The sequence below is a fragment of the Phyllobates terribilis genome, unplaced genomic scaffold (genome assembly GCF_046119375.1).
Source record: "Phyllobates terribilis strain yellow unplaced genomic scaffold, ASM4611937v1 Scaffold_10__3_contigs__length_209671492, whole genome shotgun sequence".
Classification (NCBI taxonomy): Eukaryota; Metazoa; Chordata; class Amphibia; order Anura; family Dendrobatidae; genus Phyllobates; species Phyllobates terribilis.
Window position 1 is genome coordinate 178,923,574 of NW_027362770.1, and position 23,999 is coordinate 178,947,572.

Sequence of the window (23,999 nt, forward strand, 5' to 3'; positions counted from 1 at the left end):
ACACCACAGACCTCAAGGCAAGCGGTCTCCTGCTCCTTACTATCTCTCACCCCATTGCAAATTAGGTTTATTAGCAAAAAGTAACAAATATTCTGCTTTTTACATCAGACCAATCAAACAAGAACATCTTACATACAGTAGCTCAGCACATGTAACATATCAGGTGGTTTCTCCAAATTCACCACACAATTCCACTTTTACCATTTACTGCAGTCTCAGAATTCTTCAAAAATGTCGCCAGAAGTCGGTGACTTGTTATGAATCACATCTGTATCAAGTCATAACAGCCAGAGGGGCTGCAGGTTATAACAGCCAGAGGAGCTCCATTTAGTACTAAAGATGCTTGTCATGAAGTGATGTATGATTCTGAGAATACAGATGTCAGTATAAGTGACATATTTACAGAAATCAGGTCATAACAGCCAGAGGGGCTGCAGGTCATAACAACCAGAGGAGCTCCACTTAGTCCTAAAGATGCTTGTCATGAAGGGGTGTATGATTCTAAGACAGCAGTAGTCAGTAAAAGTGGCATTTTGGCAGAAATCAGGTCATAACAGCCAGAGGGGCTGCAGGTTATAACAGCCAGAGGAGCTCCATTTAGTACTAAAGATGCTTGTCATGAAGTGATATATGATTCTGAGAGTACAGATGTCAGCATAAGTGACATTTTTACAGAAATCAGGTCATAACAGCCAGAGGGGCTGCAGGTCATAACAACCAGAGGAGCTTCACTTAGTCCTAAAGATGCTTGTCATGAAGGGGTGTATGATTCTGAGACAGCAGTAGTCAGTAAAAGTGGCATTTTGGCAGAAATCAGGTCATAACAGCCAGAGGGGCAGCAGGTTATAACAGCCAGAGGAGATTCATTTAATACTAAAGATGCTTGTCATGAAGTGATATATGATTCTGAGAGTACAGATGTCAGTATAAGTGACATTTTTACAGGAATCAGGTCATAACAGCCAGAGGAGATTCATTTAATACTAAAGATGCTTGTCATGAAGGGGTGTATAATTCTGAGACTGCAGTAGTCAGTAAAAGTGACATTTTTGCAGAAATCACTGGTTAACTTAGTTGAGCTATTTTAATTTTTCATGTTTCATCGGTTTAAGGCAAACTTTGCTAATAAACTGAATTTGCAATGAGGGAAGATGGGTGGGGATGGGGGTATAGCTTTGCTTGCAGCTGTATACAAATATCATATTTATAATAGACACCTTGTTTCGGTCAATAACAAGTCTCTCAAGATAAGGTTTACTCCCACGGCTCACAAGCTGGCACAGTCATAGCAGTGACCTGGCATAATCTATGCTCGGTGAGCGCTGTCTGATCAGTAGGATGTAATGGAGCCAAGAGGTGGAGCGTCGCTCCTGGGGTCCAGCCAAGCAAGTTGATGTTCACAGAAGGAACTTCAGGACGGATCTGAGCCACAAGCAGAATTATGGCGCTGACAAAACAGTCACGATTTACACTGAACGATGGGCACAAAATACCGGTGGTCGGACTGGGCACCTATGCCCCCGAGGAGGTAGGTTGTGATAGCTATTAACTACAAATTTAGGATGGCTTTTTAAAACTTGAAATCTTTCAGATACGATCCTACAAGTTCACGAGGGTGAAATAATTTGCTGACGACATCATAGCGGTGCTTATAACAGTACGGGAACGTTATAAGAGGAACGGTTGACGGGCGTAACTGTCTATAAAGTAATCATGGAGGGTGGGGAAGTTTCTCTACTTCGTATCTTTCATGGTGACTCGCCCAGGGGGGATATGGAGGAAGACTCGGTACCCGGGCCTTTACTTTCTTTGTAGGATATCACGGCAGTCGGCTCCCGGGCCCGTACCCTGGGCTCACTCTTTAAAAGGGCTTTTTTTTTAACAGTTTGTCTCGTGACGTCACCTGTGGTTCCCGGTAATGAATACCGGCGCTGCTGCAGACCTCCGGGAGTGATGGGATGGCAGATGGGATGTTTCTGCTCCCCACAGGCGGAGCGGGCCCCCGGAGCAGGATTGATGGTAATGCTGGGTGTTGTAGTGCAGGCGCGGTAGCGTGATGGAAATAACTGACAGAGACAGTGGAGTGCAGTCATCCGAGTTTACTCACAGTTCTTTTTAGGTTCCTCGGTACAGTGTCCAGGTGTCAGACTCCCACGTCGCACTGCGTTTGCTAGGCAGGGGTTCAGCACTCCTTCAGGTAGATTAGAAGCACTTAATGGGACCCCTTTTCTTATGTTCCTTCCTTGACCGACTTCACGCACTGGGTCTTCTCCCTCCTGCCCTGCGCTCCCCACATACAGTCCCGATCGGGTGCTCTGAAGTCCACGCTGGGCAACCTGGTGTTCCCGGACCTACTTGATGCCCTTCACGGCGACTAAGGTGAGGCTGTGGCAACTGCACCATGGAAGTGCAGAAGCCTCCGGTTTTCCAGCCGAGACCTGGAGTAACACGGCTGGGCCAGGGACCGGTTCTCTTCCTGCGGCCTGATCCCTCTGACACCTGGCAGATTCGGGGCGTACGGGTGCCGTCCTGCACTCACCATACCCCCTGGGATCCCTTCCGTTCCTGGAGCATTCCTCCCTTGCTCCCACTCCTCTCATGGGCCTCTCTCACTAGGCCCACAATGGAGCAGAGCTCCTGAAGAGACTCTGCTCCCCTCCTCTCCTTACTACTCACTGACTGTGTAGCACCCTGAGGATTCGGCTGCTACAGGGGTATTGCACCTCAACCCAGAGGTGTGATATTCCACTCCCGGGTAAGGATGGAGTGTGGAACTGAGCTCAGAAAGCTGCATGCACTACACACATCCCATTTCCGAGGAACAGACCAATGGTACTCCCACTTAGAAATGTGCAGGTACGACCGAGTCTGTTCCTGGCTGGAGTGGGAGGGGGGTGGTACATCCCAGTAGTGTAGGGGCAGAGAGGGGGAGCAGCCTGGGTAAAGTTAGGAGCTCATTGGGTGCTGGTCACCTGAGCTCACACATAGAGGGAGTATTTAAGGTGGGCACCATCTAAGATCAGGGTCAGTCTGTGAGAAGTCAGTAAGTCTTTGCAGAGGAGTGGAAGAGAGCAGAGGAGCAGAGCAGCCCCAGAGCCAAGAGTGAGAGAGGAGTTTGAAAGACCCAGAGGGGGAGAAAGAAGGAACTCTGAGAGCCCAAATTAAATCAAAGGGTGAAGAGTTGGCAACAGGGTACCGGATCCCAAGCTGGCAGAGGCTACAGCACACCTTAGCCAGGAACCGGAGGCCGTGGGCAGAATCTGCCACGGCCACCCACTATATCCACCCGGAAGGCAGACCACGCATAGGGTCAGGGAACCCAGAGGCAAGGGTTCGCCAACAAGAGGCCCGAGGGAGCCGGACATAGGTGGATCCCTGGTGGGGAAGGCCAGAGACGAGGACAGGACAGAAAGGGAGCTCAGAACCACGCTCCAGAACTACTTGGGGGTTGGCCGAGTCCAGGACCTGGTGGACGCAGCGCGGCTCGGGTGGTCACTCAAGGCCGGAGTGACCGGTACAAGAACAGCAGTAAGTAAAGAACCCTGAACTGCACAACCCGACTCTGACTCTCATTACCATCTTCCCTGCACTTCCACAACCACCATCCTCTGCACCTGACCCCCTGAGGCTATACCCCTCCCGTTGGGGGTTATACTACCTAAGCTGCACAAACACCATCAGCCTCAGCGGACCCTGCTGCAGCGGCGGCCGTAGTGACCGCAATTCAACGGGTGGCGTAGTCGACATAAAGAACTTTAGTAACATCAGTAAGGACTGCCACACACTGAGCTTGACACCCTGGGCACGGACCGGGTCACAGCCACTCGGAGACTACAACCCCCATCTGATCCGGCTCCGGGTATCCCCAACAACACTGGCCCAGGGGGCGCGTCAACTTTGGCGTAGTCGGCAGGATTACGTGCCCACAACAACCGGGTACTGCGTGCCTGAAGAAAAGAACAAGTTTACCTCAAAAAGAAGTCTCCTGCCGGTTCCGGAGGGTCCCCGCCATCGGACCCCATCACAGGTCGTTTCCCGCCGGTTGTCCGCCATTAACAGCTTTTTCCCGCCATCTGCAGAGTTTCCCGCCACTGGGAGACGATTCCCGCCATTTCCAAAGGTTTCCCGCCTTGGAAGAGCGGACGCCATTATGGGCGTACCAGAGGATGGCAAGAGGCCACCTCCCATCGTGGGCCAGGACCGAAAATGGCGCCAAAAGTGGAAACCGCCCCCACCAACAGAGACTGTGATGCTAGAGGTGTCTGTCAGCGTGAAAGAACTGCCCCTGGAGCTGACAATCACCAAGTGGCCCCGGAACCGCCCTCGAAGTGGGAGGACTGAGAAGAAGAGAGCAAAGATGGGTGTCGCCTGGAGCAGTCTGGAGAGAGCGCACCCGGAGACAAGACGTCTGGAGGGAGAGCCAGGCAGCACCGACCCAGTGGTCAGGAGCCTGATGCGGGCCGCCACTCCAGGCAGCACCGACCCAGTGGTCAGGAGCCTGTTGCCGGTCGCCACTCCAGAAGGCCTGCTGGAGACAACGGAAGGAGAGCAGAGCAGCACCGACCCGTTGGTCAGGAGCCTGCTAGAAGCAACGACCCCACTAGGCTTAGTGGAGGTCCTGGCACAGCTCCCCCGAGATCGGGAGTGTGCACAGACTGCGCTGGAGGGCCTCGCACGGAGGATGGCCCGGGTGCAGCGAGAGACGTTGGCGGAGTGGAGCCGTGAGATGGCCCAGCAGACAAGAACCCGTCAGCGGAGCACGCCACCCGAGACGAGGAGACAGACCGCCTCTGAGGATGGCGCAGGAGGACTGAAGGCCGGAGACGGCGCCGAGAAGGGAGCCGAACGAAAGGAGGCAGGTAAAGGGGACGTCTCTACCCCAAACCGGGAAACCGCGTACCTGCCCCAGCTCCCCGTCGCAGAGCCCGAAGTATCCCCTGCCGTGCCCATCGCTGCAACGTCACCGCCGCAGACTAGGCCTCAAACGGGAGCCGCGACCCCTGTGACGTCACACGCCTCGACCCCGAGCGTGACCAAGCAGGAAGTACCACCAGCCTGGTCGCAAGGCCTAGTACCCCCGGGCGCCGCAATACCAACAGCGCCCCCTACCTTCGCGGAGCCACCGGCCTGGTCGCAGGGCCAAGTAGCCCAGGGCGCCGCCGTCCTTACGGTGCCCTTCACTTTCCAGGTGCCCCAGGCCTGGCCGCAAGGCCTGGGCAACCCGGGCGCCACCACCACCGCGCCCATAAAACCAAGAGTGCCGCACCTGGGTGAAAATCTATTTGCCCAGCATACGTGCCCGAACGGGTCTGAAACTGAAACTGTCCACAAAGAAAGAGCAGGAGGACGTCGTCGTTGAGTACAGCAGAGTAGAAGCTGTATATAGTTGCCCGTCGGGGCACAGTGAACCATTGCTGCTATTATAGTCCCCGTTGGGACCAGAGAATTGAACTGTTACCCGTATTTCCCTTAATCCCTCTGACCGAGGACTGAGAGCGGTCATCCCTTTCCTAAATACCTGGCCGAGGACTGAGAGCGGCCATATCCCATTGTATATAGTTGCGCTTCCTAAAGCGCCCCCTACCGGTTTTATAGGAAAACCATTTTTCTAGAGAAACTGTTGCATTTTTCCCGGGCACACGTTGCACAGTGTCCGGAGGAGGAGCTAGAAGCAAGAAAAGTCTACGAGAATGTTATTTATGAAAAAAAAGTTTTATTGCTGATATATATGTTTTATATGTTTTTATTATGTTGTTTATGCAAAAATTGTATGTTTTGGTGTTTTTATATCTTACAGCCCGAGGACGTGCTGTGATTTACCAGGGGGGAATGTAGCACCCTGAGGATTCGGCTGCTACAGGGGTATTGCACCTCAACCCAGAGGTGTGATATTCCACTCCCGGGTAAGGATGGAGTGTGGAACTGAGCTCAGAAAGCTGCATGCACTACACACATCCCATTTCCGAGGAACAGACCAATGGTACTCCCACTTAGAAATGTGCAGGTACGACCGAGTCTGTTCCTGGCTGGAGTGGGAGGGGGGTGGTACATCCCAGTAGTGTAGGGGCAGAGAGGGGGAGCAGCCTGGGTAAAGTTAGGAGCTCATTGGGTGCTGGTCACCTGAGCTCACACATAGAGGGAGTATTTAAGGTGGGCACCATCTAAGATCAGGGTCAGTCTGTGAGAAGTCAGTAAGTCTTTGCAGAGGAGTGGAAGAGAGCAGAGGAGCAGAGCAGCCCCAGAGCCAAGAGTGAGAGAGGAGTTTGAAAGACCCAGAGGGAGAGAAAGAAGGAACTCTGAGAGCCCAAATTAAATCAAAGGGTGAAGAGTTGGCAACAGGGTACCGGATCCCAAGCTGGCAGAGGCTACAGCACACCTTAGCCAGGAACCGGAGGCCGTGGGCAGAATCTGCCACGGCCACCCACTATATCCACCCGGAAGGCAGACCACGCATAGGGTCAGGGAACCCAGAGGCAAGGGTTCGCCAACAAGAGGCCCGAGGGAGCCGGACATAGGTGGATCCCTGGTGGGGAAGGCCAGAGACGAGGACAGGACAGAAAGGGAGCTCAGAACCACGCTCCAGAACTACTTGGGGGTTGGCCGAGTCCAGGACCTGGTGGACGCAGCGCGGCTCGGGTGGTCACTCAAGGCCGGAGTGACCGGTACAAGAACAGCAGTAAGTAAAGAACCCTGAACTGCACAACCCGACTCTGACTCTCATTACCATCTTCCCTGCACTTCCACAACCACCATCCTCTGCACCTGACCCCCTGAGGCTATACCCCTCCCATTGGGGGTTATACTACCTAAGCTGCACAAACACCATCAGCCTCAGCGGACCCTGCTGCAGCGGCGGCCGTAGTGACCGCAATTCAACGGGTGGCGTAGTCGACATAAAGAACTTTAGTAACATCAGTAAGGACTGCCACACACTGAGCTTGACACCCTGGGCACGGACCGGGTCACAGCCACTCGGAGACTACAACCCCCATCTGATCCGGCTCCGGGTATCCCCAACAACACTGGCCCAGGGGGCGCGTCAACTGTACTGCACCATTTCTCTGACTGACTAACTAAGATGGCTTCCCTTTTTATATCTATTATTTAAGTGCTCCCTTGTTCTACATCCTCCACCCACACCCACTACTGGTTCCCCCTCTCTTTGGTTCCCCCCACTCCAGCCAGGGACAGGGCAGCAAAAGAAGTGCATAATGCCCTTCCAGCTGGCCTGGAGCAGTGTGGTGTTGGATGCAGGTGTTGGGGTCCCGGGGAAGTACTCCATCCTTATCTGAAAGAAGGAGATACCACACCTCTGGGTGAGGTGCAGTACCTCTGTGGCGACTGAACCCTCAGGGTTCAGGCGCCATATTGGTATTGAAGAACACTATGGTAATAGCCAATGCCTAGCCTGAAATGGCTGATAACAGAAAACAGTAGTTCCCCTTGCTATTGTCCCAGAGATATTCACCCCTTCTTCTCTTACATCATGCACATTCAGCAGAGCCGATAGTGCATGGTAATGAGGGGATAACTAGAGGAGCTATAGTTGGCATATTTCTTGGAGACACAGTAGACATAAGAGGCACAACAGGGAGAGAATTGGGGGAACCTGGAGCTGTAACAAGTACACTGTTATGGATAATCAGTAGTGTTGAGCAAGCATGCTCGGCACTGCTCGGTACTCGCCCGAGCATCACGCTACTCGGGATGTTCGGCGAGCACCGAGCATTTCCGGGTTACTCGGGCGGGAGCTCGGGTCTCCGCCCTGCATGTTTGCCGCTCTTTACAGAGCCAATGAACATGCAGGGATTGCCAGCCAGTCACTGTAATGCCGCAGCCATGTTGTTTGTGGGCATTACAGTGATTGGCTGGCCGCACAGCGTCACCTCGAGTATTTAAAACCGGGCGCCGCCATCTTGGACACAGTCGCTCCGGATCAGCCAGTGTGGGGTCAGTGCTGCTGAGCTAGGGAGAGATTTATACTCCGAAATAGTTAGTGTAGGGTCTGTAAAGGCTGCCAGATCAAACAAACAGTCCTTCTCAGGACTAATATCCATCCCAGATATCAGGCAGGCATGCTGTATAGGAGAAGCAGTTGTTATACCTGCAAACGCTGCATTACAGTCCTGTGTGCTCCAGTTGGTCAAATTACTAGACTTATCACCCCGGTCTCAGGGGCCAGGAAATTTTTTTTTATTTTTTCATCTAAATCCTGTATTTTTTTTTCTCAGTCAGACTGTCCAAATACACGTCTTATTAACCTTTTGGTATTCCCCCCCCCCCCCCCCCCACAAAAAAAAAAATTGAGTGTGTCTGTGACTGGTCAGACACCAATATATCTGTTTAAAAGAGTCTGGTGTAGGCCAGAAAAATATAACTGTGGTTTTGCAGTTCCACTGGTCAAATCTCTGTATTATCCTGTTTTCGGCATTTTTTGCCGTAAAAAAAACTGTAATAGTGTCTCCCTGACAGGTCAGACACCAATATATCTGTTTAAAAGAGTCTGGTGTAGGCCAGAAAAATAGAACTGTGATTTTGCAGTTGCACGGGTCAAATCTCTGTATTATCCTGTTTTTGGCATTTTTTGCCGTAAAAAAAACCCGTAATAGTGTCTCCCTGACTGGTCAGACACCAATATATCTGTCTAAAAGAGTCTGGTGTAGGCCAGAAAAATATAACTGTGGTTTTGCAGTTCCACGGGTCAAATCTCTGTATTATCCTGTTTTTGGCATTTTTTGCCGTAAAAAAAAAACGCAATAGTGTCTCCCTGACTGGTCAGACACCAATATATCTGTTTAAAAGAGTCTGGTATAGGCCAGAAAAATATAACTGTGGTTTTGCAGTTCCACGGTTCAAATCTCTGTATTATCCACTTTTGGGCCTTTTTTACATAAAAAAAACAGTTTGAGTGTGTCGCTGACTGTTCAGCCCCAAATATATCTATTAAAAAAGTCAGGTATATGCCAGTAAATTAGAACTATGGTTTTGCAGTTCCACGGTTCAAATCTCTGTATTATCCAGCTTTTGGCCTGTTTTACGTAAAAAAAAAAAAATAGTGTCTCCCTGTCTGTTCAGTCACAAATATATCTGTTTAAAAGATTCTGGTGTAGGCCAGAGAAATAGAACTGTGGTTTTCCTCTTCCACGGTTCTAATCTCCTTTTTGTTACCCTTTTTCCATTGATAGTGCGAGTGTAAGCTATTTTACTTAATTTACAATGGGCAAGGCGCGTGGCAAGGGACGTGGAAGTGGACGTTCTGGTGATGGTGCGTGCAGAGGACGGGGCCGTGGCCAAGGTGAAAATGTGCCACAACCAACAGCCACATCTTCTCGCTCCCACTTCTTGACCAAATTACTAGGGAACCACACTACAACACCAGTACTGCGAACTGATCAGTGTGAACAGGTTATTAATTGGATAGCAGATAATACTTCCAGTTACCTGGGCACCACCACCTCCGGTCTGTCTTCCACACGGTCAAGTTTTAGTAGCCGTGAGTCTCGTCCGCATACTCCTCCTCACCCTGATGCTCCTTCCTCCCACCATGCCGACAGCAACTGATCCCACACTTGGACACTCTGAAGAGCTGTTCACTGGTCCATTTCCTTATTTGGGCCCCTCGCCTGAAACGCTTGAAGTGGTGGAAGAGGAGATCCCATGTAGCGATGCCTAAATATTTGAACAGCCACGGCCACAGGAAGTTGACGCTGGCAATTTGTCACAAGAGGTGGACGATGACGAGACACAATTGCCACGAAGTGAGGAGGAGGATAGTGGTGCGCAAGTGGAAGAGGAGGAGGTGGTGGATGATCTAGTAACTGACCCAACGTGGCAGGAGGACACACAGAGCGAGGCCAGTGGCACACAGGGGGAGGGAGGCAGAGTACCCCAACAGGCAGGAAGAAGCAGTGTGGTGGCCGCACACAGAAGGCGGGCAACAGTTCCCCGTAACACCAACACGAGGGATGTTGCCAGTACAACCGGTAGGTCTTCCAGAATCTGGAATTTTTTTAAAGACTCTGCTGATAACCCCAAAAGGGCCATTTGTACCACCTGCCATGCCAGCATCAGCAGGGGTGACAAAACTACCAGCCTGACCACCACCAGCATGATCAGGCACATGGCAGCAAAGCACCCGACTTTGTGGGACGAACCCCAGGGTTCACGACCAGTGTCAGCGGGTGTCACCACTGCTTCTTCCGCTGTTGTGCGTGTAATAGAACCCCCTGTCATGCGTGCAAGGCTATCCCCTGTCCATACTGCATGCAAAGATGCCCCCTCCTCTCAATCTTCACTTGTTATGGCAGTTTCTCAAGAAACAGCATCAACATCCACGTCCACGTCCCACCGCAGCATTCAATTGTCCATATCCCAGACCTTTGAACGAAAGCGCAAATTCGCAGCCAACGCCCCACAGGCCACAGTCCTAAATTCGCACATTTCACGACTGCTTGTGTTGGAAATGCTGCCTTTTAGGCTGGCGGAGACGGAATCCTTCCGCAACCTTATGGCGGTGGCCGTACCTCGGTACTCGGTCCCCAGCCGACACTATTTTGCCCGGTGTGCCATCCCCGCACTACACAAGCATGTGTCCCAAAACATCTGCCGTGCCCTCAACAACGCAGTTACTGGGAGAGTCCACCTGACAACCGACACGTGGACAAGTGCTTGTGGCCAGGGACGGTACATCTCCCTGACGGCACACTGAGTAAACATAGTGGAAGCCGGGACTCAGTCGGACCTTGGGATGGAACACATCCTCCCCACACCGAGGATTGCGGGCCCTATGTCAGTCAGAGTTGCCCCCACATTGTACAGCTCCTGCACCTCATCTTCCTCTTCCTCCTCATGTTCAGCCTCCATCTCAGATATCACATCAGTTACAAGCTGGAAGCACTGCAGTACTGCATCAGCCAAGCGACAACAGGCTGTGCTGAAACTCATAAGCTTAGGTGATAAACCTCACACTGCTTGTGAGTTGTGGACAGCTGTGAAAGAGCAGGCAGATCTGTGGCTGAGACCGCTGAACCTACATCCAGGCATGATCGTGTGTGACAATGGCCGTAACCTGGTGGCGGCTCTGATGCGAGGCGAGATCACACACGTACCATGCCTGGCTCATGTGCTTAACCTCGTGGTTCAGCGGTTTCTTAAATCGTACCCCGAGTTGCCAGATCTGCTCGTCAAAGTACGCCGCCTGTCAGCTCATTTTCGCAAGTTGGCTACAGCTTCCGCCACCCTTGCTGTGTTGCAGCAGCGTTTGCAGCTTCCGGCACACCGACTGGTGTGTGATGTCCCCACACGTTGGAACTCTACCCTCCACATGTTGCAAAGGCTTTGTGAGCAGAAGAGAGCAGTTGTGGAGTACCAGCTGCAACAAGGCCGTCGATATTCAGGTCAGACTCCACACATAAGACCTCAGGAGTGGACCTGGATGTCTGACATATGTACCATCCTGACAAACTTTGAGGAGTCCACCAAGATGGTGAGTGGCGATGACGCCATCATTAGCGTCAGCATCCCACTTGTCTGTCTTTTGCAACGTTCTCTGCAGAGAATTAAAGAGGAGGCATTGCAGTCAGAGCATGATGAGATGGATCAAGAAGCCGTAGCAGTCGATTACACACAGCCCAGCCTCATCTCATCCCAATGCGCATTGGGGGACAATGAGGGAGAGGAGGAGGAGGAAGAACAGGAGCTGGTATCATGTACTGTAGACGGTAGTACCTGTACAACTGTCATACCGTCGGTTCAGCGTGGGTGGCCTGAGGACAGGGGGGAGGAGGAGGAGCAGGAGAGCATGGTCAGTCGTCATCTTGGTGAGGACACGGAAGTCTTGCCCGTTACCAGTCTGGCACGCATGGCTGACTTTATGTTAAGCTGCCTTAACCTTGACCCTCGCGTTGTAAAAATGTTGGGTGACAGTCATTACTGGTTGGTGACACTTTTAGACCCCCGCTACAAGGAGAACTTTCACTCTCTTATTCCTGAGGTGGAGAGGTCTACAAAAATGGGGCAGTACCAGAATGCCCTTGCTGCAGAACTGTTAAAAAAATTCCCATCTGAACACGCTAGCGGCAGAGGTCACAGTTCGTTGCCCAACAAAGGCGTACAGGTGAGAGAGACGCAACTCCAATCCAGCAGAGGCAGGGGAACACTGTCAACATTCTGGGACAGTTTTCTGAGACCCGACCAGCTTACAGGCCCTGAGGCGCGGGGTACTCTAACAAGGAGTGGAAAGTTTCAAATGATGGTGAGGGAGTACCTTGCCGACCGTACCAGCGTCCTCCGTGATTCCTCTGTGCCTTTTAATTATTGGGTATCCAAGCTGGACACTTGGAATGAACTCACTCTGTACGCCTTGGAGGTCCTGGCCTGCCCTGCCCTGCTGCTAGCGTGTTATCGGAATGTGTTTTTAGTGCCACTGGGGGAATTATAACAGATAAGCACAATCGCCTGTCAACTGACAATGCTGACAAGCTGACCCTTATCAAAATGAACAAGGGCTGGATTGGGCCAGACTTCTCATCACCACCAAATGACAGCAGAGTAACATAAAGTCAAATCCACTGTGTTATTTCGGGAGGTGTATTCCCATGCACCGCTTCACACCCACATATGGGTATACGCTTCCTCATTTCGGCTGTATTTTGCTCTTCTCCTTATCCTCAGCCTACACCACCACTATACCACCAGGGTGACCTTTGTCCATGTTGCCAGTATTGCATGTTCCTCTGTCCTAATTTTTGGCAACTTTTGCTTGGAAGGCATAGGCAAAGACTATGGGAGACCCACTCCCCAATAATAGAAATAATGTTTTTAAGATGCTGTACTGCATGGCTCTTGTTTGCCAGCATTGCAAGTTCCTCCCTCCTAATTTTTGGCAGCTTTTGCATGGAAGGCATAGGCAAAGACTATGGGAGACCCACTCCCCAATAATGGGAATAATGTTTTTAAGATGCTGTACTGCATGGCTCTTGTTTGCCAGCATTGCAAGTTCCTCCCTCCTAATTTTTGGCCGCTTTTGCTTGGAAGGCATAGGAAAAGACTATGGGAGACCCACTCCCCAATAATGGGAATAATGTTTTTAAGATGCTGTACTGCATTGCTCTTCCAAGGGGCATTTAAACCGTCTTGTTAAGCTACTGCAACTTCCACGTCTCTTCCAAGGGGCATTTAAACCGTCTTGTTAAGCTACTGCGACCTCCACCACTTCTCCAAGGGGCATTAAAACCGTCTTGTTAAGCTACTGTGACCTCTACCACTTTTCCCAGGGGCATTAAAACCATCTTCTTAAGCTACTGCGACCTTCACCTCTTCTCCAAGGGGCATTAAAACTGTCTTGTTAAGCACTGCGACCTTCACCACATTTTCAAGGGGCATTGATATTGTCTTTTTATTCCACTGCGACCTCCACGTCTCTTCCAAGGGGCATTAAAACCATCTTGTTAAGCTACTGCAACCTCCACCACTTTTCCCAGGGGCATTAAAACCGTCTTGTTAAGCTACTGCGACCTCCACCATATTTTCAAGGGGCATTGATATTGTCTTTTTATTCCACTGCGACCTCCACGTCTCTTCCAAGGGGCATTAAAACCATCTTGTTAAGCTACTGCGACCTCCACCACTTCTCCAAGGGGCATTAAAACCGTCTTGTTAAGCTACTGCGACCTCCACCACTTCTCCAAGGGGCATTAAAACCGTCTTGTTAAGCTACTGCAACCTCCACCATTTTTCCAAGGGGCATTAAAACCGTCTTTTTAAGCTACTGCGACCTCCACCACTTTTCCAAGGGGCATTGATGTTGTCTTTTTATTCCACTGCGACCTCCACCATTCTTCCAACGGGCATTGCATTTCCTCCTAATTTTAGTCAGCTTTTGCTTTTCAATGCATAGGCGAACACTAAGGGAGACCCACTCCCCAATAATGGGTAGAAGTTTTTTAGTACGCTGTAATCCACGTCTGTTTCAAGGGGCATTGCAGTTCCTCATAATTTTTGGAAAGCCTTCCATTCACTGTTTAGGCCAACAGTGCACAGGAGACCCAGTTGCTATAAATGGAAAAAATGGTTTAGTTAAGGCCCTCTGACCTCCATGTCACTTCCAAGGGGCATTGGAGTGCCTCGGAATTTTTGGTAGGCATTGCACTCACTGTATGCCCTATAACTGTGTAGCCGAACCGCTCCTTTTGGTACAGAAACATATCCTACATGTGTGGTTGACTGACCTGATATTGATGTGAATGGTCCCTGTTCCTCCTGCTCTTTCTCCTTTGCCACCACCTCATCCATCATTCATCACCTGAAGCTGTGTTGTAACGAGAGTCATAGAACTGGGATAGTAGCAGGAAAACATCCAGCAATCCTCGGAGGAGGTAGGATATGCGCCAAAACGCTGACCACCTCAGGCCTAGCCGCTACTACATACATGCGCTTGCATTCCAAGAAAACAAAGCAGACGCTAACTTCTATCATCATCATAATCATGGTCCTCACCTTGGCACTCTCAACTCCCCTGATGGAGAAGCCAGGGCCCACCGGAGGAGTCTGGTTCACACAGCACATGGCCAGATAAGGTTGTAAAATGTTAAAATGACATTTCTCGGTGAATGCATTTGTCACGGTTGAAAGCAATACAAAAGTGCAAAAACACATAAAAAATGCTACTTGTGAACATAGCCCAAGGTGTGGAGGAGTATTTTTGTTTTTGGTTATTTATTTTACCTTATACACAAGTCTTTACCCTGGAAAGGAAGTTCCTTAACATATTTCACAGGAAAACCGTTTCAGTTTCGTTTTTGAACGTTTTATTGTGAGCCCGTAAAAGTGGCTTAATACCTCTGACCACGTTATTGACAGCAGTGACCTGGGGGTCAGAAATGCTTCCTGGGGCGATGCCCATGCTGTCCCCATGTCTTTTGAGCACTGTCACTATCGTTTTGGGCACTTTTTAGGCTTTCTACAGACTGCCGGGGGTGCCGCCGCAAAAATGCTCGGGTCTCCCATTGGGCTCATTGCTCGGGTCGAGCACCCGAGTATCACGGCGAACTTGGCCCGAGCTTCGAGCACCCGAGCATTTTAGTGCTCGCTCAACACTAATAATCACTCATGTTGTAGCCCGAACAAGCCTTGGTGAAGGTAGAATAAAGAGGAAGGATAAGGGGAAAGGACACAGTCGGAGAAGATGTCAACTATAATGGAGACTTCGACTTGGATATGGTTTTTGCAAAATGAAATGTTCACGTAACCCTATGGTACTGTCTACCCTTGTCTTCTATCATTACTTTAGTTCCCTAAGTCTATGGCGGAGGAGGCTGTGAAAGTTGCTCTTGATGTTGGGTATCATCACATTGATGCCGCATTAATATACGGGAATGAGGTTGAGGTCGGACGAGCTATCAATGCGAAGATCGCGGATGGGGCGGTCAAGAGAGAAGATGTGTTCTACACCAGCAAGGTAATGACAATGAGATGCCTCCATGAGCAGCCATCAGTTGTACTCTTTAGCAGCTTGGTCACTGTTGAAAGTAACAGATGGTAGCTCTTTATTACAGTATTTCTTAGCCATCATCCACTCTTCCATGGACTCTTAATTTTTCAATAATTTTTAAGCAATTTTTTACTTTTTCCCCCTTCTAGCTTTGGAGCACCTATCATTCCCCCGAGTTGGTCCGTCACGCTCTTGAGAAGTCTTTGAAGGATCTACATCTGGATTACTTAGATCTTTATCTTATTCATAATCCCCTCGAATTCAAGGTTTGTACATGCATGACCCATCAACATATCCTAAACTGGTCACAGCTTGAACTCTTGTGGTGGCTAAAGGACACATCCAACTTATCTCATGATCTTCCTTCTTTTTGACACTAGATTTCATAGGTTGAATTTTGATTATTTTTTTTTTATTCTTGGTTTTAAGCCCGGTGATGATCTACAGCCAACAGATGAAAATGGAAAAATGATTTACCACAATACTGATATTCGAGACACTTGGAAGGTATGTAGACAAACCCTAGACTTTTCAGAGGTTTCAGTCTGTTACTGGAGTCACCTTGTCCTCCTATATGTCACAAGTGACATCTCGGTCTACGAGTGGCTCTTCGTGAATGTTGATGAATTCAACTCTTACATAACAGCAACCTTGCAGTATGACTTAACGAGAAGCTATCATCAGAAAATGACCAATTGCTTAAATCAGATTGTTGTGTTCGATATTTATATATATTTTTTACATATCACGATCTGTATTTAAAATGGAAAATAGATCTATTGCAGTTTTCAAATTGGCCACTGTTTTTTTTTTAGATTTTATCTTCCTATTGTTTCAGGAAATAACACATGTACATAGCCACAATGGTCAGATCCAGACTTTATCTTTTGTATTGAAGCATTAAATGAGGGTCATCATGAAGGGACAGGGAGCAGAGTCAGCTGTGGTATACCCTATTGTTAATGGTGGATCCTGTGTTATCTACTCTATAGAGAGGTGTTACCAGTCATTGCACAAGAGGAGAAGGTGAGCTGTTACATCACCTATTGTGAATGGTGGATCCTGTGCTATCTACTGTATATAGAGGTGTTATCAGTCATTGTACAGGAGGAGGAGGTGAGCTGTGACATCACCTATTGTGGACGGTGGATCCTGTGTTATCTACTGTATATAGAGGTGTTATCAGTTATTTTACAGGAGGAGGAGGAGGAGGAGGTGAGCTGTGATATACAGTACCCTATTGTTAATGGTGGATCCTGTGTTATCTACTGTGCATAGAGGTTTTATCAGTGATTGTACAGAAGAAGGAGGAGGTGAGCTGTGACACCACCTATTGTGAATGGTGAATCCTGTGTTATCTACTGTATATTGAGGTGTTATCAGTCATTGTACAGGGGGAGGAGGTGAGCTGTGACATCATCTATTGTGAATGGTGAATCCTGTGTTATCTACTGTATATAGAGGTGTTATCAGTCATTATACAGGAGGAGGAGGTGAGTTGTGACATCACCTATTGTGAATGGTGAATCCTGTGTTATCTACTGTATATAGAGGTGTTATCAGTCATTGTACAGGAGGAGGAGGAGGAGGAGGTGAGCTGTGACATCATCTATTGTGAATGGTGCATCCTGTGTTATCTATTGTATATAGAGGTGTTATCAGTCGTTGTACAGGAGGAGGAAGAGGTGAGTTGTGACATTACCTATCGTGAATGGTGAATCCTGCGTTATCTACTGTATATAGAGGTGTTATCAGTCATTGTACAGGAGGAGGAGGTGAGCTGTGACATCACCTGTTGTGAATGGTGAATCCTGTGTTATCGAGTGTATATAGAGGTGTTACCTGTCATTTTACAGGAGGAGGTGAGCTGTGACATCCCCTATTGTGATTGGTGGCTCCTGTGTTATCAGTGGTGTATCTCAGTGTTACTTGTCATTGTAATCCTGCCTCTGATGATAATGAGGCTGCTGAAAACTCTTTCTGAATAGACAGGAAATATGAGTCTAAAACAATGCCCCAGTGGCCAGTGTGAAAATTGCAAGATTACAATTTGTTTTCGTTTTAATAAAAAATTAAGAAAATAAAACATTGCCCATTTTTTTTAAGTTCATGTAGCACAAAAACCTGATTTAATCATTTTTTACTTTTTGTGATTTTTTTTCTTATTTTTTACTTTTATTGTAGGCCATGGAAGATTGTAAAGAAGCCGGACTGGTCAGATCTATCGGCGTCTCCAACTTTAACCATAAACAGCTGGAGCTCATCCTCAACATGCGGGGACTGAGATACAAACCTGTGTGCAACCAGGTAACACAGAACTATCCTGTCTCCAAGATTATTGAACATTTGTATTTTTTACAAGACATTGCCAATAGCAAATACCAAAAATTTATTAGACTTAGATATGACGTCTACTTAGAAAAGAGTGTCTAATAGCAGATTGGTAATATAGCCACTCCAAAACCTTAGCTTGGTAGCTGAATCCCTTTAAAGGGCATCTGTCAGTAGGATCAACTCTCCTATGCCGTCTATACGGGCGTGAAGGTCATAAAAAGTTGAGTAAAATTATACTTTAATATCTGCGATCTGGTGTCTTTTTCCAGAAAAATTCACGTTTTTTCATAATATGTAAATGAGCTGATTAGATCTATGGGACGGACATAGATCTCCCTGAGACTCCGCCTCCAGAGCTTATTTTAAATGAAAGGCGGCGTTACCAGTGTGAGACATGTAGATCAGGAGAGCAGATTGTCAGTCAGTACATGTCTCACACTGGAAACGCCCTTTTCATTTAATACAAGGTCTAGAGGAGATCTGTGCTCTGCCCATCAATCTTAACAGCTTATCTACATATTTAGAAAAATTTGGATTTCTCTGGAATAAGACATCAGATCGCAGATATCAAGGTATCATTTTATTCAACTTTCTATGACCTACATGCCCATATGGCCGGCTTAGGAGGGTTGATCCCATTGACAGATTGCCTTTAAGGAGTGTTCCCAGGGCAGACATTTTTGAGTCAATCAGAGCTCATATCCTAGTAGGAACATCACCCTCCTCACCCCATTGGTGGTTCGCGCATGGTCAAGATCATCAGCTTAGTCTACAGACTGTAGATTTCTGAACAAGGGGTAGGAGAAGGGGCTTCATACTGAATTGGCCTTCAGCCAAATTTTTTTGTATAGTTGTAATTTAGCACTTCTTTACTGCTGATCCACCAACTCTTATGTCTACTATGAGTGGCCTCCATAGCAAGTCATACTTTGAGTTCAAGTATGAAAAATAGTATACAGTCGAAAAAGTTGTGTTGGCTCCAACCAAACCAGACGATACTCCTCGTTTCATTTCCTTACAAAATTTGCCTTTAGTATCTGCCTTTGGTCATTTCTTTAGACACTTTGTAAATCTCCAGGTGGAATGTCACATCTACAATAATCCGGCCAAGCTGCTGGAGTTCTGCAAATCCCACAACATAGTCCTGGTGGCATATGGGGTGCTGGGCTCTACTCGGGATCCAAACTGGTAAGAGCTCTCTTGGGATTGGACAATCCGAACTTGCAACTGCAACTACTCCGAGTCCTTCTTCTCCTTACAAAGGGAGAAACATGTTTAATAAGTAAATCTTAGTGGACTTAACCTTAAAGGGATTATCTGGGACTTTTTTCTTCCCTATGGGGCTAAGCACCTATCGACAGATTGTTACTAACTACCTGTCTGTTATGTGGCAAACGCTACCAGCTCAGAGTGGTCATGGACCGCTCCTGCCAGTGATTTTCATGCTTCCTGTGATGTCATGTCGACAGAGCAGTTCCTTCTCTTCCACTGTGCTCTGTTGATGGGGGTCATCACTGCTACCTATCAATAAGTACTTAGCTCCATAAGGAAAAAAAATAGTCCTGAATAACCCCTTCAAGTTTATCTACATTGCATCTTTACTCTTCCAGGATTGACCAGACTGCTCCATTCCTGCTGGAGGACCCTGTGCTCAATGCAATTGCAAAAAAACATGGCCGAACTCCTGCCCAAGTTGCAATGAGACATATGCTACAGAGGGGGATAGTGGTTCTAGCTAAGAGTTTTAAGACGGAGAGGATCAAGCAGAATCTTGAGGTATGAGATGTGGTATTTAGAAGGTCACACTTTAGGTACGAAGTGGTCCAGTAAAGAATTACTCAAAATCTTATGGCCAAAACACATCCATCATGTGACAAAGTATGCATTCGATCTCCTTCCTTGTCTCTTTTCAACTGTTGGATCTCCATACCCAAAAACAACCTTTTCAAGCAACCAAAATTGCACCCAATTGTACCACATTGTGTGCCAACATGAGTAGTTTCGAATGCCAAGAGTTGACTTGAGAGGATGCATGTTAGCATGACGTGACCCCCTTGCTTGAGAAAGCTTCTCTCCAGGAGCGAAGTACTATGCCAACGTTTCCAGCGTGTCAATGCCAACACGACTACCAAACTGTAGTGTGAGGCTTGGCTCGAGAAGCCAGAGAGCAAAGTTTCCCAGTATTAGGGGTCCATGGCAGGTGGAGATCCAGGAATAATCGGCTGCAAAATCCACAATAATTGGGTTTTGTTGTGAACTGTGACCTCCCTATTGAACTCAAAGGGGAAAAATCTGTAGCAAATAAGCAGAGAAAATTTTTGTAGCATGTGGCTGCAAATTCTACAATTCGGGTCCAATTTCCAAAGATCCGAATGGGAAATCCTCAGCAATTCTTGTACATGTAGGATTAGATTTGTTTGTAGTCTGTTACGTTGGACACACATATGAGCACATTACTTACGAAATGGCAGGAGATTTTGAGATTTTGCGATTTTGCAAAGTTGCCTGTGCCTTTGATTGATATGCACTGCAGCAATGAAACCATTAGTTGCAAAAGTAACTAAACACATGGAAAATGACAGAGGTATGATATTATCTGGTAAATCCAGTATAAGTAGTGCCAATTTTCTACTATCTTCATACTCCTCCATCAAATGTGGACATTTTAGCTACATTCTCTGAAGTTACTAATTTCTAAATGCTAAGGTCCAGTTTCCGAGAGATCACAAGTTGACTTTTATTTATGGTAATTTCTAATTTCAGGTTTTTAAATTTGAGTTGAGTGAGGAAGAAATAAAAAGCCTTAATGGACTGAATCGAAACCTACGCTATGTGGATTGGACCAAGTAAGTACAACATATTGGAGAATATTTTCCAAAATTCTGGACAAATTGCATGTAGGCTCCTTATATAAAGAATACACTACACATAAGTGCACATAGAGTTGTACACCCACATAATACAAACCAACTCTTACTGATGGTCCAAAAAACCCTCAGAAAAAAAAGACAATCTACCCAAACTCTCGGAAGAGATTGGCATATTTCACGGGAGCTGCTGAAACTTCCTTAAAGCAGGAAGGTTTCTTGTGTGTGATATCGGTGTAAAGAGGAGCCCAATCTACTCCAGAAAAGGTCACCTTTTCAGTTTGTGTTCTGTAGGTGCGGCTGGAACATGGATCCTGTCACTTGATTCATGCTGGCTAGAGATGAACAGATCGGGCAAAATTTGAATTCTCTTGTAACAGTATTTTTTTTCCCAAGAAATTCGATTCATGGAGAAGTTATTCTGCACAAATTTGATGTCCCTTATGCTCACCTCTAAAGTCCCTCTGCTACTCACCACTACCCGTCCTATCCTTTCCGCATGTTCTTATCAGCCACCAATCACGTTGGAATCTTCGGGCCTCTCACACTGTGCCAGATTTCCGGCTGTTATGGCGCCTGACAAAGATCTGCGCAAGATCACAGAAGATCAACTGTGTCATGATGTCAAAACATGCGATGTGACCTTCATGCTCTCATGGTCAAAACCCTCCCAGCCACCAGGAAAGCAGGAAGTCATGTACAGTATGAGAGGCCCGAAGATTCCAAAACGAGCGGTAGGACCAGACGGGCCGAGGAGGTGAGTGGAAAGGGAAGTTTAAGGATATTTTTATTTTTTAATCTGTCAATGGCCAATTATGGTTCAGAAAAATAGAGGCCAACAGCCACCCATATGCTCAATCTGCATGGAAGAAAATTTCAGAAAAATCGGCATTTTGGCCAATTAGGTCTTTCTCTGAAATGCAGTTTAAAGACCCAGCTGGGAGAGATGAGATAAGTCTGAGACGGCTTCTTCTCGCTTCAATAAAGGTGATTGACAGTTCTCTCCCTATGTACACATGTATTTTTTCTCACAAGGTCAAAAAGTCACCGTCTCTTGGAGTACTATCACCACGTCTGCCAGCCTGTTTGTACATCTGCTTTGTAAATCTATGCAAGACATATTTTATAAAGCATGAAGATCAGTAAATTTATTTAATAATTTTAACACCAGTAGGCTCCTTCATTAGATGAAGCTTGTGACATCCTTTTGTACATTTGTCAAGTGGGAGGGCATTTTATCCAGTGATGTAACTAGAGTCTGATGGGCCCCAGTGCAAAATTTTGACCAGGCCTCCGCCGCCTCCTGCTTGATGGCTTCGTCCTCGTATATATATCTCCCATCATGGTTTATATGTCCCTTATCCTGAACTCCGTCTTGGTATATATATATCTCCCATCCTGATACATGTCCCCCATTTTGTCGCTGTTCTTAAATTCATAGAAAAAAAAAATGATTCTACTCACCTTCCCTCCGCTCCCCCGTCATGCGGCGTCCTCTTCTGAAGCCGGCAGCTGACTTCAACGTGCAAGCGACAAGAGCGCATGACATCACTGCCATGAGCCCACAGTTATATGCACGCCAAAGTCTTCTGATTGGCCGGCAGCGTGTATTGCTGTGCACAGACCCAGTGGGTCTCTGCACTGCAATACACTTCAGCTGAATGTGCGTCTAAGGATGCACGTTCAGTTGAAGTTTACGCTGGCATTGATGGGCCCCTACCCGCATTGGCAGGGAAAAAGCATTAAATGGACACATTTTTGAGTTAAATGGGTTGTCCAGGACCTTAACATTGATAACCTATTTTTAATATAGGTCACCTACAGCATATCTTTGGGGGTAAGGCACTTGATACCCCTACTATCAGCTATTAGAAGGACCCGTGGTAGTTGGAAGTAAATAGTGTATGGAGCTGAAAAACCACACCTACATAGTGGTCATTCCCTGGAACTGAAGGTCAGCTCTTATTGAAGTGAATGTGATCTGAGCTTCAGTACCCGAGAACGACCACTACTGACTGTATGGCGCTGTGGTGCTTCGGCTCAGTACACTGTTTACTTTGGCTATCGCAGATAAAAAACACCATTGGATCAGGATATGGCTAGCAAGTGGTTCTGTCATTTGGTTATAATTTTTCCAAGTGAATGAGCATAATTTGCTGAATCCTCCCCCTGCTCCAATACTTTAAGAGATGTAACATCATTTTTTCTGATCTTGCAGATGGGGCGATCACCCGAAGTATCCGTTCCATGAGGAGTATTAAATTCATCTGTTTTGTTGTGCCGTAGAAAAGATCTCCGATTTTCGTAAATTGATTATTGAGAACTTTTTAGAAGTTCTCATTTTTTGATAACAGAATAAAGAAATCACTAAAGATACAAAAGGGTCTGAGAATATATTTTACCTGTCACCTGAATTGAAGGAACACATTAAAGTTTATTTTTAGAAGCTCAAGATATTAATCACATATCTTTGGGATAGGTGGTCAATATCAGTTCCCTAGGGGTTGGCAAATCAACAATGAAGTCACTGGACAACATTTTCAAATCGAGGAACATTTCACTGGCGACGAAGACACGGTTCATACATAGTGTGGTATTTTCTGTAGTAACATATGAATGCGAAACCTGGACAATAAAGAAACAAGACAGAAAAGGAATCAACGCCTTCGAAATGTGGTGCTGGAGAAGGAAGATATCAATACCATGGAAGGTAAGAAGAACAGACAAATCAATGTTGGAACAAATCAAGCCAGACATTTCACTCGAAGGAAGGATCATCAAGCTATGACTTGCCAACTTTGGACCCATCAGACAAAGATAGAAATCACTGAAGAAGGACATCATGGTCAGAAAAATATAAGGAACAAGGCGAAGAGGAAGAGTAGCAACCCAATGACTTGCTACAATCAAGATAACAGAGACGATCTTGGTGGTCCTATTTAGGCTTGCACAAGATCGTTCTTCCTACAGAGCATTAATCCATCAAGTCGCCATAGCTCGGAATGCTGAAGGCTGTTAATAATAATAATAATAATATTAATATTAATAATAGAATTGTTACACTGACGCCGCTAGGTTCAGATAGGACGAGACGGGTTTCATGAATTTTTTGGAATCCTGGGGGAACCGTTACTCAGGGTGACCATATCCTGCAGCTTCTCTCAGGCACACGATAGATTCAATTGCTGACCAGACACATCCAACAAGAGTATTTTTCAACAGTTTAACAGTGGAATTTAATCTGAAGCACGGCCAGTGCAATTCAGGGATATTACAGCAACAATCTTCATTATAGTACAGTCTGAGTT

General features: G+C 47.2%; 1 protein-coding gene across 1 annotated transcript; it reads left to right on the plus strand.

The window, feature by feature from the left end:
- The first annotated feature begins 1,326 nt into the window (after positions 1 to 1,326).
- On the plus strand, positions 1,327 to 23,072 carry LOC141164729 (prostaglandin-E(2) 9-reductase-like). Its single transcript, XM_073650241.1, has 9 exons — positions 1,327 to 1,528; positions 15,290 to 15,457; positions 15,640 to 15,756; positions 15,920 to 15,997; positions 17,675 to 17,797; positions 18,903 to 19,012; positions 19,435 to 19,600; positions 20,588 to 20,670; positions 22,910 to 23,072. The coding sequence occupies exons 1-9, from the start codon at positions 1,442 to 1,444 to the stop codon at positions 22,950 to 22,952; spliced, it is 975 nt and encodes a 324-aa protein (XP_073506342.1). The 5' UTR covers positions 1,327 to 1,441; the 3' UTR covers positions 22,953 to 23,072.
- Positions 23,073 to 23,999: the final 927 nt, after the last annotated feature.

What these genes read in the sequence shown, in the direction of transcription:
- LOC141164729 (XM_073650241.1), top strand. Translation starts at nt 1,442, where the DNA reads ATGGCGCTGACAAAACAGTCACGATTTACACTGAACGATGGGCACAAA. An exon ending in ATGTGTTCTACACCAGCAAG is followed by an intron (nt 15,458 to 15,639) that starts GTAATGACAATG and finishes TCCCCCTTCTAG; the next exon opens with CTTTGGAGCACCTATCATTC. An exon ending in TCTACTCGGGATCCAAACTG is followed by an intron (nt 19,013 to 19,434) that starts GTAAGAGCTCTC and finishes TTACTCTTCCAG; the next exon opens with GATTGACCAGACTGCTCCAT.